Source organism: Anas platyrhynchos, chromosome 2 (assembly GCF_047663525.1).
Source record: "Anas platyrhynchos isolate ZD024472 breed Pekin duck chromosome 2, IASCAAS_PekinDuck_T2T, whole genome shotgun sequence".
NCBI lineage: Eukaryota > Metazoa > Chordata > Aves > Anseriformes > Anatidae > Anas > Anas platyrhynchos.
The window spans coordinates 29,563,668-29,582,873 of NC_092588.1; the positions used below are offsets into that span (position 1 = coordinate 29,563,668).

Consider the following 19,206-nt stretch of genomic DNA (forward strand, 5'->3'; position numbering starts at 1 on the left):
TTTGCCCCAGACAGCAGGCAGGATCTGTATTAGATGACATCAATGCCTCAAGCTTTTATCTCTTGTCGCTGAAGTCTCTCTCAAGAGGAGGACCGTGGGTAGGATAATTCCCAAGTGAGAGTCCATGAGCCTGCTCCAGATAGCTGCCTGCTTTGAAGTGAACAAGCAGGGCAACCCACAAGCTGGTTTTCTTCTGCTTGCATTTTTGAGTCATCATGTTTGCAAGATGTCTACAAATAGCTCAGATTCACTTTAAATAGGTGAAAGTAATTGACTGCCTAGGGAGGGTGAGCTTGTATGCTCTGAACTGATTTGCATGGAGCAGGTGCTTCACCTCTTTCCCAAAAAAACCCTTTCCAGCAGCATAAGTTTTGCAGGCAGCTGTTAACACCAAAGCAATGCCAATCCCCGCTTTCAGGCTATAGTTTTGAATATAAAAGCCCTATTTCCCCTCCAAAGAAATGAATGCTAATTGCAGTAAGCCACACACAGAACAGTTCCCAAAAGGCAAGAAAAGTAAGTGCAGGAACTGAGTTCAGCAAGTTCACATCCTTTCTATAAGAGTCACTGAAGCATACCTCACCTAGTTTTTTCAAGAACTTGTATTTTTACTAGATTTGTTTTCAGGTTTCTACAGACTTCTCACACAATCCAATAACCCTACGAAAAAATATAAACAAAACATTAAAAAAAAAAAAAAAAGATAATGACACAAACTTCAGGATCCTTCAGAATTTCCTCCTAAAGAGGATCTGAGCATGTGATACTGTGAGAAAACCAATCAGGAAAGGAATCAGGGATCTCCATAATTGGACTATTATTTTATTTGTTTTGGAGTTAACCCAAAGTCAGTAAATATGCAAAGACTCAAAAAGAATGGGCCAAACCTAAGATTTAATTATTCTCAGAGAAAAAAATAGGATGAAGAAGGAGTTAAAAATATATTTCTCACACAAAAGACCTGCAGGCCTCTTGTCTTAAAGGGACAAGAGAGCAACACATTCAAATGGCTTTGGGGGTGCTTACAACAGCCTCCAACACCTGTGGAGTGTGGCCAAGGGGCTGGAGCCAGGCTCTTCACAGTGTTACGTGGTGGGGGAACAAGAGATAGGAGTTGAAAAGGAGAAAGGTAGGAGTTGAAAGAAGAAAGGTTCAGACTGGAGGTGAGGAGACCCTTTCCACTGGGACTGGATAGGGTGCAATTTTCCAGTGAGGCTGTGCAACACCATCCTTGGAGGCTTCCAGGCCCCCACAGGACACAGTTCTGAGCAGCCTGGTCTGAGCTCAAAGCTGGCTCTGCCTGAGCAGGAGGCTGCACCAGAGACCTTCCTTCCTGCCTGAATTTTCCTATGGTCTTACAATCCTATGTAAATAATCTTTATATAAAACATTTACTTACAAAGTCAGCAAATACCAAAATATGTAGACCAACACATTTGTTGCCTAATCACCAGCAGAGTATTTCCACTGAGGAAATCCACGTAATGAGAAATGCTGGGGCTGGAATGTGTGGGTTTTTACAACTGAAATAGCATGTTACAGCCAGTAGGAAAGCCTAAGAAATTGCTTGACTGTTTTCTGATGCATTTTTTTTTTTTTTTTTTTGTGATCCAAGCTACAACAGGACTTAGAGGATCAGTCACGCTGGGACCTCATTATGCTGGTGCTGTACACACCTTACCTCAAACTGATTATTAACTGAACAGTACAAACAGAAAGCAAATTACATATCCAGAGACCTTCAGTAGGCTGATACCAGAGCCCAGATTTTTGCTTTAACTAGTCATGATGCTAGTCATTGGGATACAGGTCACCAGAAGGCACACAAGCAAATGGGAGAGAAATCACCTGTTCTGTTGCTTTGCTTTTCATAGACCTCTATGTCCCCTCTCCATCACAGGAAAGCAGAATACAGACCTGGCGGTCAATTGGTTAGCGTGGTGCAACCTTATGGAGATGTAAGTCGAGGAAGAAGCTTTATTGCTTTACCCTTCTACAGCCACCAGCACTCCCTCTTTCTGCCCCCACATCAACTTCTTCATGTAGTTCTGTGCCTCTTTGGAGAAAATCTCAGACTGTAGTTATGCAAAAAGCAAATTTAATTATCTCAACAAGCACTTTAGATCTTGCAGTGTAGGAATTTTCATTTGATATGGAAGACTGAAATGAAAGAAAAGAATATCGGAGAGAACATGCCCTCTGTGGGTTGAACCTAACTTTTTTCTTCTCATAGACAATATGACTTAAATATTTGTCTTTAAGGTGGAGCATTCTTGAATTATAAAAATAATTAAATAAAAACATGACAGTGATCTTTGTACCAGTAAGGGCATATGAATAATAGCACTATGACCTACTGGCAAAGGAGGGGCAGGGGAGGAAGGAAAACTCTGGGCACTGGGACTCCCTCTTCATTGGTCATCCTAGAGCATCATGTGGCCAAGGCTCCTTTTTAAAGATAACTCCTCATCTCCTTGAGCTCATACTATCTTCCCGTCTTGCATTTCTGCTTGATCCTGTGGAAGACTCCTATCCAGCCTGACAAAATGTGTGACCACTTTGTGGGTACCTGGAAGCTTCTTTCTAGTGAAAACTTTGAGGACTATATGAAAGAGCTGGGTGAGAATTGTATTTTGGAGTTGTTATATCTGGGAAAGGGAAGGAATGCTGAATTTGAACTTTATTCTTTACTCTTTTTTTTTTTTTTTTCTGGGTCTGCTGTTTATCAAGGGGTTTTTAGTCCAACTAGTTTGATTAGACAGTGTTATACTGGAGACCTTTGCTGTTTGGATTAGTGTTGTCACATTCCTGTTATTTAAGAAAAACCTTAATTGCAAGGAATAGTTTCAGGTAAGCCAAGTCTATGCATGCCTACTTAGTAGTGCTATAAATGGAAGTAAAACACCTTACTGCAGCATTTTATGTGGATTTGCTTTTATCCTTTGGAGATACAAAGTGGTATAATGCTAGAATGCAGCAAGCTTCTCCATGTCTAAGAGCAACACACCTAAATTTCATTATATTGCTCTTGGACTAGGACACTGACTAATTGTCATGCCTGTTTAGAGTGAATGAAGCTCTGTGGCTGCCTCTGGTGAATATTAACAAATAAATTTGCATGGATTCATGCAGATACTTGCAAAAGATTTGAGGAATAACACTCGTCTCTAAAGGTGTAAACTTCACGGTTAGAATTAAAATAGGGTTTAAAAGGTGTTCATATTCTTGTAGAGTAGGAGATGTATGAGGTAACTTGCACTGACTGGATCCATACATGCTAAAAATCTGGGGGTGTTATCTGGAGATTATGAGTAAAATACTCACTGAGACTTCTGCAGCACTCGGACAGCTTTCAGCGAGACTCTAGCACTCTTAATCTTTAGCCCAGATTTAATCAGGACAACTGTTGCCAGCTATTTCTTAATCATTTCCTTTTATTCAGCACAGCCACTGACAAATATATCTGTGATTTAAGTGTTTTTTGTTTGGTTGGTTTTGTGGCTTAGAAACTCATATATTTCTGCTTATTTGTTTTTAGCTGTAGTTAGCATACAAATTAGTGTATAAACCATTGTGGTAATATGGAGCAAGTACATATGTGAATATTTAGCATTAAAATTTTGTGTCAGTCTTCAAAATGTTGTTTTTGCTACTCTGTCAATGACAGAAGACAATTTCCTTATGTCATCCCACTTGGCTTGGTCTATAAACATTACAGCTAGTTGGATGTCACAAAAGAACTTCTGCAACATAGGATTAATAAATAATTCAGAAAATGAAAAGTAACACTGAAGTCTTTTTTTTTTTTTTTTTTCTTTTTCCATATAAGATAAGAACACTAACTAGAGATAAAACTTTCATGGTGTCCTTTCTTATTTGCAGGTGTGGGATTTGCTACCAGGAAAATGGCTGGTGTGGCCAAGCCCAATGTAACCATCAGCATAAATGGTGATGTGATAACCATCAAATCAGAAAGTACCTTCAAAAATACAGAGATCTCTTTCAAGTTGGGTGAAGAGTTTGATGAGACCACAGCAGATGACAGAAAAACAAAGGTGAGTCTAAAAATGGCATTTTCCAACTAAATCTCTCAAAGGGGATGTCAGAGCAGGAGGAGTCATGGTTTTGACATTCACTGTTGAAATGATGCCTTCAGAGGTAAGCATGCAAAGAATCCTTTTTACTTTACGACTGCTTGGACATGGAAACAGTCTTCTCTTCAGTCCATAGCACCCCAATCAAAAGGCCACACTTATCTTTTTTCTTCAACAGAACGTCATAACCTTAGAAAATGGCTCACTGAAGCAGGTGCAGAAGTGGGATGGCAAAGAGACTATCATAAAGAGGAAAGTGGTGGATGGGAACCTGGTGGTGGTGAGTTCTTTTTTGTTGTCTAATCACAGAATTCCTTGTGCAGAATTCTTGTCTGGTGGATGTATTACATTGGACTCAAATATGGGGAATGAAAACATTTGAATAGTCTGTACACTGAGTGAGAAGTTTCTCTGAATAAGTCTGGAGCATGTGGTGTTAAACTTATGGTATAGAGGTGCTTGCTTTCCATTCAGAGCAAGACATGGTTAGGGAAGAGTAAGGCAAATAAACCATCCCTATTAGGGAAACTTTTATATATCTTAGTTTTAAAGTCCTGTACAGAATAGAGGATGCGTTAGCGAAGCTTATATTATGTGCACTTGCTCTATGCTGACACAAAATGCTCCTTCTGTTCCACTCCAGAAGAGAGAGGAAGAGAGAGAGAGAAGGGAAGAAAGAAAAAGAAAGGAAGAAAGAAAGGAAGAAAGAAAGCTAGGTCTCCTTTAGTTGGCATTGTCTGGGCAGATGTGCTTGGTGACTGTGAGGCTCAGCTGCAGTTTGGGGTTTCCCAGAGCTGCTCTCCACTTTTAGAAAAGATGCTTTGAAATATCTGGGAGGGGACTAAAAATGTGTTCATGAAAGGCAGCTATGATTCCTACATGTTACAAAACTATGAATGAACATGAAATTCCTGAAGAGTTCTCCCTCCCATAGAGAAAAAGATGTGTCCACAAATTTAGTATTTAAATTTATTTGGATAAAGAGCAAAGGAGAATAAATAGAAATAGTTGTTAATAACAACTTTAGGAAAGATTAGGAAAGATTGAAGAAAACAGTTTGATCTAGTGGAAAAAAAAAGATGAGGACAGAGCCTGACATGCAGAGGCTGACACAAGCAGCAGCAAGTCATGTAGGACTCTGTGTGTGTGTTGTGTACGTGTGTGAAGAACACAAGCCACAGCTACAAAAGGTGAGAGGAAAAGAGACTACTGCCCAAGTCCAGAGTCCACTCACCCTCCATGAAAGTCCCAAGAGCCTTCTTTGGGGGCTATAAAATGGGGGGATTAGAAATCTGGAGGAAGCTGAAACTGATAGTCTTTCAGTTCTATACTTCTAAGAAATATTTTAGACTTTTCTTTCTGAAGCACTCAAACTTGAGTTTCATTGTTTTGGCAATTGTTTTTGAAGGAGGAGAAATGCAAATTCATTTTTACACTGGCTTTCAGTGGATAAGCATTTCTCTACCTTCTGACTAACAGACATGCCATGAGACTTAAAAGCTGATTAAATTTACTTTTTTTTTTTTTTTTCAGGAATGCACCATGAATAATGTTACCAGCAAAAGAGTTTATGAAAAGGCATGAAGAAGCCATCTTCAGACAGGACAAATGCTTAAAGCTGAGGAAAAACTTCACTGAAGGAGAAAAACTCCACAAATACATTTTGAAGAGAACTGCACTTTTTACAGATATATTCCGAAGCAATTATATGCAGCTAGTTTAATTTGTTATGGCTATTCAATAAAATGTTCTGCTTTCTACAACCTGGGCTTGTGCTGGAGTTTGTCAGAAAGGGCCTTTGGGGGGGGATGCACCACGGGGACAGAGCTGTATGGGCAGTATTGTATGAAATCCCATGCCACGCTTGGTAACTGTGACCCATCTCACCGTAGAATGGGGGTCAGAGATGATCCAGTGAGTGCTATTTGTTGTGTAATGGAGACAGACGTAGACCTAGATACAAACCATCATCTGATGAATGCTGTGTATGGGCTACTGACTGCAAGGAGCTTGTGGCTAACGTGCCCACAAACCCAGCATCGGCTTTGAATGTGAGCAGGCAACCTGGCACCTCACACAGGACTATGGTTTTGGAGACCATACAAATGCTGAAAATTTAAAATCTGGGGGTGATCTGAAGTGGTTTGATCTTGTCCCAATCCACCTGAAGTGAAATCAAAGCTCTCAGCTTTGTTTATATTGCTAATCTGCCTTACCTTCATATCTCTCTTGTTCTGGAGTAGACAAAAACCATTAACTAAAAAATCTTAACTTAGAAAGTGCCCTCAGGCCTACTAAAATGCCTAAAGGTTTTATAGTGTTGCAACCTACTTTATTTCCTATATTCATTTTCTACTAGGTCATTAGGTTAAACCAGTCTTTGTGTTTTACACCTGTTAGAGAAAACTTCCATGGGAACACGAACCCCTCTAGATGCAAAGCCCCTTAGACACCAGATTTTTCAACTCCTTTTATTCTTGAATTACCCTTTTCTTTTGCCACCAATTTCAAAACTTCATGTCCACAGAAGCCCTGAATTCTTAACTCAAACAGAAGACAAAAAAATTAGGAAGTCTAGGTTTCCCTAGACCTGAACAAGGAGAATCTGAAAAGGTGTGCAGTAATCACAACATGGGCAAAATAGTGTATCTCAAGCTGTATGATTAAGTTAACCTCTTGTGAACCAAATTCCATATATTCCTGGCATTACTGAGGTCAGTTGTCAGAGACGACAGTGCTGGGACCTTACTGCCAGCAGCACAGACCTCATATACTTGGACTTCCTTCTGTATGAGTCAGACTGTTCCCAAGTTTCTGCTCTATTAATATTGCTAGAGAAAGGAAAAGAAAAAGAAGAGTTTCTGCCCTCCAGATGAACTAAGAAGTCATTTAAAAGTTCTAAAAGACCATCCGCAAATTCTGCAAAAAATTAAAAATGTTAAAAGAGTCATGAACAGCCCTCTGATTTTAATATGGTTTCACTGGTTTTGAAATGTCATCTGCTTTAAGAACAGCTGTTGCGTAGGAGAAGGAATTATGTTTTAGGAATTATGTCCCATGTATATAGTACTCAATCTACCTAGCACAAAATTACTTTTGAAAAATGGGATAAAAATACAGTGTAGTAGCAGAAAACCTGCCACTGGGAGATGATAAATAAACTAAATAAATCTTGAGTATCAGCCCATGCTCTACAACTACCTGAAGGGAAGTGGTGGGGAGCTGTGGGTCAGCCTCTTCTCACAGGTAACTAGTGATAGGACTAGAGAGAATGGCCTCAAGTTGTGCTAGGGAAGGTTTAGGTTGGAAATGAGGACACATTTCTTCTCAGAAAGAGCAGTCAGGCATTGGAACGGGTTGCACTGGGAAGTGGTGCAGTCACCATCCCTGGGGGTGTTTAAGGAGAGGTTGGACGTGGTGCTTAGGGACATGGTTTAGTGGGTGATATTGGAGGTAGGGGTACGGTTGGACGAGACGATCTTGCAGGTCTTTTCCAACCCTAGTGATTCTATGATTCTATGATCTCTCATTGTCCACAGTTACAGAAACTTTTTATTTCAGAGGTCAAATTGCCAATATTAATACAGCAACCTTTACTTCCCCCAAATCTTCCACTTTAAATAAATCATGCAGTGGCAATTGTATCATACAATTTTTCAAAGAGGAAGCTAATCTTTTCTGAAATCATCATCATTTATTTTATTATCTAAATTCAGACTTGGTGAATGAATCAAAGACCAGGCTTGTTAATTGAAACGACAACAACATTTAAAACTTGAGGTGCTAGGATTTTCAATGAAGTGATGTAATGACAAACTTTTTTTGGGCTAGCACCATAATGAAGGATTAGTGATGCTTTTTTTAGACTGTGAACATGTCTGCAATTCTCTCTCTAAACAAGTCCAAAACTTACTCTCTAAAAAAGACAGCGGCCCAATAATATCTTGAGTAAACAGAGATATTTCTTTTTCTCTTTCAAACAAATATGTGCTCTCTCATTCGTAGATGGAGGTGACAATATGCCTTTCAAGGAGAAAAGGCAGATCAGTGTCTTGCCTCACCTGCAGAGCAGCACAGGTTCCCATCTCCCTTCTGAAGTACTGAACTGTTCTCCAAAAATCAGAAACCATTCCACAGCATTCCTTTCTTAAAAAAAAAGGATCTCACAGAACCCATAGGCTTCAATTGGCACCCCTGAATGCTAAGAGGGGATTTTTACCCGTTAGTGTATTGGCTGACTCCTTCTTTACAGGAGTGGTCTTGGATGACCAGAGGGGAAGAGGACTCATGCCTACAGATTTTCAGCAGCTTAAGAGAAGGATGAAGCAAGGCTTATTCTGTTCTTTGACCTTTCTGTTACTTCTCTGTTTTTCTTTTCATTCTTGGTTTCAACTGGAAGGAACTCGGCATACTTCTGCACGCGGCTCTGCCAAGACCAGTGCAAACCCAGATCTGCTACCCGTCCCCTTGGCCTGAGCAGTCTTGGTCTGGTCTCCTGGGGTGGCCCAGCTAAGGAGACGAAAGGCTGCTCACACCGCCAAATGCAGCTATTGGGAAGGGCAGACCGCTGGCCTCATGTTCACAGTTGGTCCCTCAGCTCCCTGGCGTCAGTGTCCAAACATCCCTAGTGTCCTTTAGGCAAGGCAGGCATTTGGCCTCCACTCTCTGCTTTTATTTCTGTTTTGTTGATTACTCCCCATATAATTTAATTAAGACTTTGTTGGGGTGAAATGTGCCCCTATCATATTTCATTTAATGAAGTTAACATAAATTTACTTTTTGTAAAGTATTTTTTATGTTTCTTTTAAAATTCTCCTTATGTTCTTATCTCTCTATTTTTATCGGGTTTTATCTCTAATTCTGCTTCACAATCTCCAAGTGTATTGATTTCAAATCCTGTTTTATTTGAACCACAAGAAAAAAAGGGAGATTCAAAGCTCCGTCTCATCACATGTACACACAATCCTTGCCACTTTTTTTCTTTACACTTGAAAAGATTGCTTTCCATAGTTATTATTTCTACTGAAGAACTAATTCCCTGCTCTTCTTCTTTCTAGATTGTAAGTCCTTTAAATGAAAGTGATGATTTTTCTTAGTGACAAAGAGATAGATGGTAGCAATGTCAACATTGTTTGAGACTGCTTAAGACTGGGGTTTTTGTCTGTATAAATAATTCTCTGTCACTTTTGTTCTTAAGGCTACTGGTACTGCAGTATAGCTGTTCTATTCTGACTGATTTGCTCTTCTTGAATTTCTTTGAGCCTGATTTTACAATGTCCCAATCATCTTTTATTTCCCAAAGGCATCAGCCTTGTCTTGCTAAAGTGCCTTTATGTGGAAAAGACAATTAAATGAAAGAACAAAGAATGCCTGAGGAGCAACGGTTGAATATTTTCCTATTATTCCTTGAGAAATAATGGATAGTTTCATTTAGAAGGGGTTTTCTCATTTCCAGAGATTGGATAAAAGACCTAGCTATTCTTTACACTAAATATAATATAATGCATCTCTGCTTTAGAAGAACATTGTTTGGACAACACCTTCACAAATTGACATTTATTTGCATTTTAGAGACACAGCATCTGCTTCCTACTGTGCAGGAGAAAATAATAATTATTTCTTTTTTTTTTTATTTTATTTTCATTTTTAATCACTCTGGACTTTATACCCTTACACTGAACTGTAATTAGATCTGAGCAGTAATAGGAAGTTCTGGTCAACTTACCCTTGTTCATCTTATGACTGATGGAATAAAAACATTTTGCATATACAAACAACATTTATAATTTAAGACTTTTCCACACAGTCACAGAATAATCCAGAGATTACATTATTTTCCCTACTCAAGTTGTACCATTTTCCTGTTTAAGCATGTTCTCCTTCCTACATATGACAGCTTTCAATACAAGATCCAAACCTTACCTATCTTGTCCCAGCATCAGCTCCATTTCACTCTTTCACTCCTTTCTTTGCAATAAAGATCTGAGAAGTGCCCATACATGGCCCCAGCTCAGAAAGTTTATTCATGACAAAAAGACATTTTTTATTGAACTGTTAGTGAACTATTGTTCATACAAATAGGAAAGAAGCTATTTAATCCTTTCACTTTCACAATCCTATCACAGCAAGTAATAGTGAAGGTGGTTTAGACAGGGGGACAGTATTACACTTGATGTGGTCTTACAATAGTTTCATATACTTTGAGGTGTCTTGAATTACAATGCTTACAATTCTTGCCTGTCAATTGTACACATGGTTTATGGATTTGTCCTTTGTGACTGGTTTTCACTAACTACAAGACAACAGTTCTAAATGTACGTTGAAAAAACAAAACAAAACAAAACAAAACAAAGACAAACAAAAAAAAAACTTTTCAACTCAGTGTTTCAGAAAAAGCTTCAGGGTTCCTTGTGGAGTTGAACATGAGCCAGGAGCATCCTTTCTGCTAAGAGTGCTGATGGTATTCTGGGCTGCATTAAGAGGCATGTCGCCAGCAAGTTGAGGGAGGTGATCCTTTCCCTCTGGTCGGCATTAGTGAAGCCACATCTGGAGTGCTGGATCCAGTGCTGGTCTCCTCAGTACTAGGGCTTCACTTTCCCATTTCTCTCCTCCATCCCAGAGAGGGAGGGGGGAGGGTGAGTGAACGGCTGTGTGGTGTTTAGCTGCTGGCTGGGTTAAACCACAACATAGAGAGACTCCAATGAAGGATTATTAAGGTGATGAAGGGTCTGGAGCACCTCTCCTATGACGATAGGGTACGAGAGCTAGGATCGTTCAGTCTGAAGAAGGGAAGGCTCTGGGGCTCTTATCATTGGATATAGGTACCTGAAGGGAGGGTGCAAAGAAGACAGAGCCAAGTTCTTTTCAGTGGTGCCCAGGGAAAGTACAAGACGCAATGGGCAAAAACTGAAACTCTCCCTCTAAACATCTGGAAGCACTTCTTTACTGGCACAGGTTTCCCAGACCTGTGATTCTGTGAAAGTTTAGATAATAAATGTAATAACAGAGGCACACAGACCCATTCTAATCCATGCAATAACACCACTGGAAGAAGACATTTAGGAGGTAGATTTTTTGTCTCCTCATCTGAAGGCAGAAGGTGTTTGGCCTGAGCATCCCTCTCTGCTTCACATGGCACAGAAGTCACCATCACCCTTCATGACAGCAAGGAAACCTGAAGAAATCTCATGACAGTAAGAAACATTTGAATACAAGGCCAAGACTGCACTGGCTTAAATCTTCATTTAACTCTACAAAAACTAACTATGCAAGTGCAGAGAGGCAAAAAGAGAACAGTATATGCCTTCTTCCCAAGCCAGTAAGACTGCTCACCTCTCACCAATTGGCTTTGAGCTAAGGATAAACCCTATAGAGCTGAGCTCCATGAATGCACCGATCTTCTGAACTTGCCTTTATTTGTGGAAGAAGGGAGACAGTGAAGCTTGGCTGCTTCTTCTCTTTCTGGTGCGTTCTAGGGTATACTTGAGGAACAACCAACAGTTTGGGATCTTTGCTCTGATGCAAAGGCAGAAAACAGGACAGATGCATCCCATTCTGTCTGAAAAGGATAAAACACACAGATCCTTTCCGTGATGAGTCATAAAACAAGAAAAAAAAAAATGTATATAGCAGGTTCTCAACAACTCTTACCCTAAATCCATGTGGTTGTGATTTACCTGTCATAGAGGTGATGGCAGTAGTAATGGTGATAGCAGCAGAATGGCATTGGGAGGACAGTCAGAGTTGGATTTCATGGGGATACAGTACTCTTGTGCTTGGCATCTCCATGTGGCTCCAGCCCCCCTGCAGTCCCCAGACTACTCGATGGCTGCAGTGATAGCCTCACATCCCCTTCCGCATGTGCACCTCACTGTCCTGATCTATTCAGTGGAGGAAGCCAAAGCAGGCGTCACCCGGAGCCTTGGTACTGACACGACTGCCTTGGACAAGGTGCACATTGTCTTCCCTGGCCCTGCCTCTCCTATTGGCCCATCCTGACCATTACAGGGACCGGGCATCTTTAAAAGGAGGCAAATGAGGTCTGAGCCGGGCACACAATCTCTCTGACTCCCACCAAGAGCTTCTGTGGCCGCTGCCTTTCTCTCCAGGACCACTGCCTCACAAAGCCAACACGATGTGTAACCGATTTGTGGGAACCTGGAAACTTGTCTCCAGTGAAAATTTTGATGACTATATGAAAGAACTAGGTGAGAGATGTTGCATTCTACTTTTTAATTTGATTTTATTTAATAAATTTCATTTGGGAATGTCTGTTCTTCGTCTTACGCTTTTCTCATGCATGCTGTCTTCTTCCTGGCTGCATAGGCATTTTAATTATTTTTCTAGCATACTTTCATTTATTTACTTTAGCATTTACTAAAACGGGAGAAAAAAAAAAAAGAAAGGCAGGTGCTGAATTACCGTTATAAATTCATCTCTGTCTAACTGAACTGACCTAATCTATTCTGTTTGTCTGTAATGTGAAGGATCTAAGGAGATGCAGCATTGTTTTATGTTTCTCTTCATTGCACTGTTAAACTCATGACTTGAGATAATTTACAATATATAATGGAGCTGATGTCTCATGACACTTTGGTTTCAGAGGTCTAAATCCTATGAATGAATCTATCTGTTACTGAGGAATGCCAGAAATGTAACAAATTAGGCATTGTGTTTTATTCTAATGCTGGCTTCATTCCTGTATAGCAAGTGCACAGACAGTCAGTTAGAGCATTTCTTTTGCTGTATAAATGATCCACTGAGACACTAATTCCCCTTATTTGAAATGTTAAACTGAGTAACAAAAGAACTTCAGTTAATTAATTAACCAGAGTAAAAGTGGGATGCAAGTCCAGCTACAGACATTTTTCTGAAGACCTGAACAGAAATGTTTCAACATTGAATAATTACTGCAGATAGTATTATAATTTACTGATAACATTATCTCCTTTGATATGGATGTTTTAATTTGAGCATAGCACAACATTAACAAGTGAACTAACCATAGCTATCTCCTTTCCATTTTTATAAAACAGCAATAAATCGTTACTTAAAAGTTTACTTGTCTTTTTCACTGAGGTTTAAATGTTAAGATCCTTAAGGGGTCTTAGTAGCAACCTAGGAATTGTCCAGTGTATTTGATGCTTTCATAAATAAAGCATATTGGCAGTTCAGAATTCAGTTTCTTCCATGCATCTGGTTAAGGAAAGTTCAGGTTCTCATATTATTCAATAATTTTTATTTTAAAAGGAATTCATCAAGATTTTATGAGAAACAGTCCCTTTTTCTTTCTTCTACCCATTCTATCTCTATAAAAGCACATGCACATTAGTAAACTCCTATGTTTCTTCTTAGCTAAATGTACACTAGTTTCTGAGATACGCTAATGTACATCTTTATTTCTTACTGGAGGTGCACACTACCAACTGGGGCTGCCTCTGAACACAGCGCTTCCTCGTATGAAAAACCAGTGTGCCATCCGAAGCAGGCATTATAGTATCCAGGAAGAAAGTGTTCCTCATTTTTCCACTGAAGTTTTATGAAATGATAGTGGGTTTCTAGCTTTCTATAATGTAGAATCACAGAATCATAGAATGGCTTAGGTTGGAAGGGACCTCTAAGGTCATCTAACTTCAACCCTCCTGCAATAGACAGGGATGTCATCCACTGGATCAGGTTGGCCAAGGCCCCTTGAACACCAGCAGGGATGGGGCATTCACAATTTCTCTGGGCAACCTGTATCAGTGCCTCTCTAACCTTACAGCGAAGAATGGACTTGTAATGTCTAGTCTAAGTCTATTCTCTTTTAGTTTAAGACCATTCCCCCTTGTCCTATCATTATCTACCTGAGTAAAGAGTCCTTCTCCATCCTTTTTTATAAGACCTCTTTAAGTATTGAAAGTAATGGCAATTATATTTCTGATTTCTAGGAGTGGGCTTAGCTACACGAAAACTAGGTGGCTTGGCAAAGCCTGATGTGATCATCAGTATGAAAGGGGACATAGTAAACATCAGAACTGAAAGCACCTTCAAAAATACAGAGATCTCCTTCAAACTGGGCCAGCAGTTTGATGAAACGACAGCAGATGACCGGAAAGTTAAGGTAAGGGGGGCTGATGATCTCTGAGTGATTCTGATATCCTGGAAGAGAGCCAGGAGGAGTTTTTCCTACCCTATTAGTGCACTAAGAAACTTCCAAGCTATTCAAGAAAAGCTATGAAAGAAGAAATAGCATGGTGCTGACACCAATGGTAAGAAGTTTATTGTTAGCAGAGAACATGGATCTTGCTGAACATAAAGTGAATTGCTACCCTTACCTGCAAAGCTTGGACTACAGTTTGAAACTTTTCTCTTGGCCTTTATAGAGTGTTGTAACCTTGGAGAAAGGGTCATTGGTGCAAGTGCAGAAGTGGAACGGCAAAGAAACTACAATAAAGAGAAGACTGGTTGATGGGAAAATGGTGGTGGTAAGTACCAGGCTCTTGCTTCTTGTACAGTGCTGGATGTCAGAAGAATGGAGTCTTCAGTTTGCTTCTGTTTAAGCAGACTATCAATTTTGGCTTATGAGAGAAATAACGATGGAGAAAAAAGGGAAACAAGCTGGAAGGAAATAAATATTGTCCCATAACAGCAAATTGTCATTAAAGTGATTATACTGGAAGCGCTGCCATGAGTTGAGATCATATTTACTGATCTCAAGGTTATTCTTAAAACAAATGTGGTTTTCAAAGAGCAAAAACCTGGAAAATGTAAAAAATAATTTTGCAAGCTAGATACTTCTGTCCCTGTACTGTCTCTTTTTCTTCCATCTTCAGAACGAAGCCTGTCTGCCTTAGAAAAGTGATTTCACACCTTTTCATACATTTATTTTCACCAGTGCCAGTCAGTTCACACTTCTGTTTGCTTTTTTTGGCGTGAGCACAATAGGTACTGGAGGTTTAATTGCATGAAAGTCAGACCTCTATGCCTAATCCTGCCGGTGATGTTGACGTGCAGCGGGGCCAGCAGGTCCTAATGTCTTCTCTGAAGGGCCTTCAGCATTGAGAGGACCAGGTCCTTCATGGAGGCTGTGAAGCAGTGACTTTCTTCACTCTCCATTTAACCTACCTTTCTGTAGCAGCCACGTAAAAGCCACAGGGGAGCCAAGCCAGTGTGATAATACATTTTAGGGAATTAAGTTTTCACTTCTGAATGAAAAGAATTGCTTTGTTCATTTAAGTTTTTAAAGAGTGGACCTAAACTAGATCGGGCAATTTATTCACTAACAGCAGCACTATGCCTTTACATGCTAGCTTGTTCACACTGCATTTTATTTTAAGCTTTCTTACACTGGGAAGAGTTATATGCCTTCACATCTTATTGTGGCTGTATTTCTGTGTCCATTTTTCCAAGTATGTAAACATCTTGAAAGTACTGAGCAGAGGTTGGGTCCCTTTACTACCAGTGCCCTGAGCCCTGCCTCTGGTCTAAGCTAGGACTGTGGAGGAGGCCTCGTTTTCTGCAGGCCAATGATGTCTGTCTCACATCCTGTCACCTCTGTCGCACTTGCCTGGTGGCTGTGAGTAACAGGGAACCGCTGAGAACCACCGGGGTGAGAAGGTCAGGAGAAACATCTTGTGACTCAAGAGTGCAAAGTTTTGTAGGCCAGAAGCCTGACCTCTGAACTACAGAGGCTGCTTCTACTTCCACAAAAAATATGTTTGTAAAATTGAAAGTGTTCATGAGCCATGGAATGATACACTAGGCAGTGCTGACGTTTCTCTCAAACCAGTAATAATAAGGAAGGTAAATTTGTTTTTGGAAGCTGAGCCTAATTTTGCAATCTATTTGTCATTATATGATGCTTAATTAAGTATGATGCTGTTAAAACAGAAACCACTCTTATTGCAACATAACTATACCTTTGCTGTCGGCCCTAAAAATAATACAGAGATTTAAAATGTGACATCTGGATTTTCACTGACCACAGAAATACTGCAACAGACACACCGTCTGCCAGTGAGAGCTTTATGTTAATCTTCTCTTTTGTGCCTTAGGAGTGTGCCATGAAAGGGGTTGTCTGCACTAGAGTCTACCAAAGAGTGTGAAGAAACTCCCCCCCTGCACCGGACTGGGACTGGCTCTTAAAACTCACCTTAGTTCAGTGACCAAAGCCTCATGCACTGTGCTTCTTTATTTTCTTATTTACTTTTATTGGGAAAATGACTGCATTATAATTTGATATTCCAGAGCCATAGTGTGACTAATCCAAAGTATTGTCGTGACTCAATAAAAGCTTCTCAACACAAGAAATTGAGTGTTTGTCTGCACATGAATGATTTTTCTTTCTTGGATGATGCCCATCTTTTCTCTTGTTCCTGTCTGCGTAAGTGGTCGGAGCATTCATGCGTAAAATACTAAAATACAACCGATCTGCCTCTGGGTGAGGGCTAACACTGCTTCCTTGGTATGTGTAAAATTTCTCATCTCATAGCTACAGTACTACTTTCCTGTAAATGATTTTATTGATGAATAGTTCCTACAGGGAAAATCATCTTTACCACAACAGTTTTTGACTTGCAGGATGATTTATTGATTCAGCCTAATCCTTTTACTGCACCTTTGTTTTACTCTCATACCAAAATGCTTATACTCCTTTTGGTATCACTTTTTTGTATCTGGCATTACTTGGAAGAAAACAGCTATTTCAGGGAAAAAAAGTATCAGGATAAAAAAAATAAATTATCAGGATAATGTTTCTCTGCCAAATAGCTCATGAGCTGTGAAACAAAATCTGGAGCAGGTATGAATGAACTCTAGAAATCTAAATGCTAGAGGGCTTCATTTCGTAAAGCACTGAGCAATCCACCCTGCTTCTAGCACAGTTTTTATGCATGGGTTTATTGTTAAGCACACGAAGGAGATTTCAAGGGTAGAATTTGCTGCTAAGCCCAGCTGAGTAGCTAAGCTGTTCATTCCTCTCATTGTGCTTACTCTGTGCTTTTAACTAAGGAAAAAACAGACAATCTACTTAATAAAAAGCCATTGTAGTAGCTTATTATTTTTTGCTTCCATTGGCTGGTATTCAGTAATACCACAGCACCCAACTACATAAGAGGAGTATTTCATTCCTTGTCACTGCCTCCATGCCATCGTGTGGGACTCTCTCTGCCTTCTCTTAGGGGTTAAAATAACTGTGATAGACTCATGTGTTTATTTTGGCTTGCTAGGAGCTGCAGTGCTAATGTGAACTTTCTCCTACTGGTTTTACAGTCAAGAACATGAATTCTCAATGCTAAGTGAGATCCTGAATGTCAGAATCTGAATTGGTGTGGTGAAGCAGAAAATTAAGAGGAGAATGACATAAGTAAATGCAAAATGTAAAGGTCACCTTTCTTCTCTACACATCCTTGGAAAAACTACAGACTGGATCCAGCTTGGGATATACTTTTATATAGGAGCAGAACAACTGGTGGCAGCTGCCAGAAAGCAAACAGGATGGATCCTAGAAAATATGAGCTATGAGAGAAGGCCGGGGATTTATGGACAAATTTATGATGGTCTCTAACCTAAATGGGGGGTGAGAGGGGAACAAATTCCCCGTCTTCAGTCTTAATATTAAAATTCACATTTGCGAGTGTCAGAGTTTCTGTCACTCTAAGTCCCTGGTGTCTGTAACAAGGACTGTAAGCAAAGTGCTCCCCTTGTATTATCATTTGCAAGCAGATTGTAATCACAGATTTTAACTCAAGACCGTGTGCCAGGCTTCCATAAAACCAGCCCTACAACATGAACTGCTGCTGCACATGAATGTCTTGTTGTTTTTTTTTTCTCCTAGACTCTTAACAGAGATCTGAAAAATGCATGTCTTACAGCTCAGAATCTGCAGTGTATGTGATGGCCTGATTTTTTTGCACTACATTTTTATGAATCTGCGTTTTTTCACAGTAGCTACCTCATACCCTCCCTTTGCAGTGTAGCACAGTCCCACCAAGACTGCCAGAGCTGCCCACCCTGGCCCAACTCTTCTCCAGCCCTGAGATACAGGCAAAGGCGTAGTGACTGCTGCAAGCAAGTCACTGCGTTCCCTTTTCTTTTCCTGCAGCAACCTGTAAATGCTTCTCTGAGGTTAAATGGAATATTTTCCTCTCCAACAAAATATCTGTTTTCAGCTTTTTATTTCCTCAAGAAAAGGAAATAAACATTCACTTTAGTACATTTTTTTTTTCCAGCACTGAAAAACAAAGAAAAAGACAGTTCACCTAGTCCTCATTCATTTCTTTACCGTCTTCTCCTTTTCTGTTACACAGTCTCTCTCTCTCCTGTTCTCTGTATGGACTTTTTTATTGCACTTAATTTTCCAGAGTTTTGGGATTAAAATAGTAGTAGCTGTAAAATTCCTAATGAAATGCAGATCTGTTATTAGGATCCTAGTATTTGGCACTTTCACGCTATACAAAGGTCACTTCAAAATGTCATGTGAGCTGGGGACTTTCCAAAACAGGAAAAGTGCAACAGAACTGATAGTGTTGAAGGCAAAAACAATAAGGCAGGTGGTAGAAATCAGCTCAGAAGTGGTGTGCTTTGGGATACTGGAGTCCGTAGAGCAGTCTTAAGAGTCTCCAGAAGAAATTAGGGTGAATATGAATGGTGTAGTCTGAAGGTCTATTTTGTGTCTTACATTTAATCAGTTTTTCTTCTTTCCTAAACGTTTTACATGGGCCAGATACTCATAGAAGTTATGTCTGAACTGCAGTATGATACCTATATCTTGATCGGTGCTTTCACAATGGCAAATGAGTCCATTGGCCATTTCCCCGCTGCTTAATCTAGAAATATGAGTAGCTTGATGCTGGCACATGAACAGCATCATTTAAACCAATCAGCTCGATCTATTGTAATGACCCCATGTAATGCAAATCCTGGCTGATTTCAGAGGGCCACAGACACTCCCTTCTCCAGTCTGTCAGTCCTTCTATGAGTGCTGTAAGGCACTGCCACACCTCGCTTCCCCTACGTCCCCCCACATCCCAGTGGGAAACACCTGCATGGCTCATTCATCCTCTCCTTGCTACAGAGACCACTGGACTACTGAAACGAAATAAAGCGGTATCTGCCGTATGGGTACAGCAGC

The 19,206-nt window shown here is 40.1% G+C and overlaps 2 protein-coding genes across 2 annotated transcripts; both read left to right on the top strand.

The window, feature by feature from the left end:
- Positions 1-2,523: 2,523 nt before the first annotated feature.
- On the top strand, positions 2,524-5,678 carry LOC101792626 (fatty acid-binding protein, adipocyte). The gene is given in 4 exon segments (NM_001310375.1): positions 2,524-2,619; positions 3,883-4,055; positions 4,273-4,374; positions 5,628-5,678. Coding segments are annotated over 4 exon segments (399 nt in total). The 5' UTR covers positions 2,524-2,546.
- Positions 5,679-12,124: 6,446 nt separating this feature from the next.
- Positions 12,125-16,383, top strand: LOC101792815 (myelin P2 protein). The gene is made up of 4 exons (XM_005016419.6): positions 12,125-12,301; positions 14,024-14,196; positions 14,459-14,560; positions 16,130-16,383. The coding sequence occupies exons 1-4, from the start codon at positions 12,229-12,231 to the stop codon at positions 16,178-16,180; spliced, it is 399 nt and encodes a 132-aa protein (XP_005016476.1). The 5' UTR covers positions 12,125-12,228; the 3' UTR covers positions 16,181-16,383.
- Positions 16,384-19,206: the final 2,823 nt, after the last annotated feature.

Bases quoted from the DNA above. Each gene is read 5' to 3' on its own strand.
- LOC101792815 (XM_005016419.6), top strand. From the start codon at position 12,229: ATGTGTAACCGATTTGTGGGAACCTGGAAACTTGTCTCCAGTGAAAAT. The intron at 12,302-14,023 runs GTGAGAGATGTT...TCTGATTTCTAG, and splicing joins TGACTATATGAAAGAACTAG to GAGTGGGCTTAGCTACACGA. The intron at 14,561-16,129 runs GTAAGTACCAGG...TTTGTGCCTTAG, and splicing joins TTGATGGGAAAATGGTGGTG to GAGTGTGCCATGAAAGGGGT.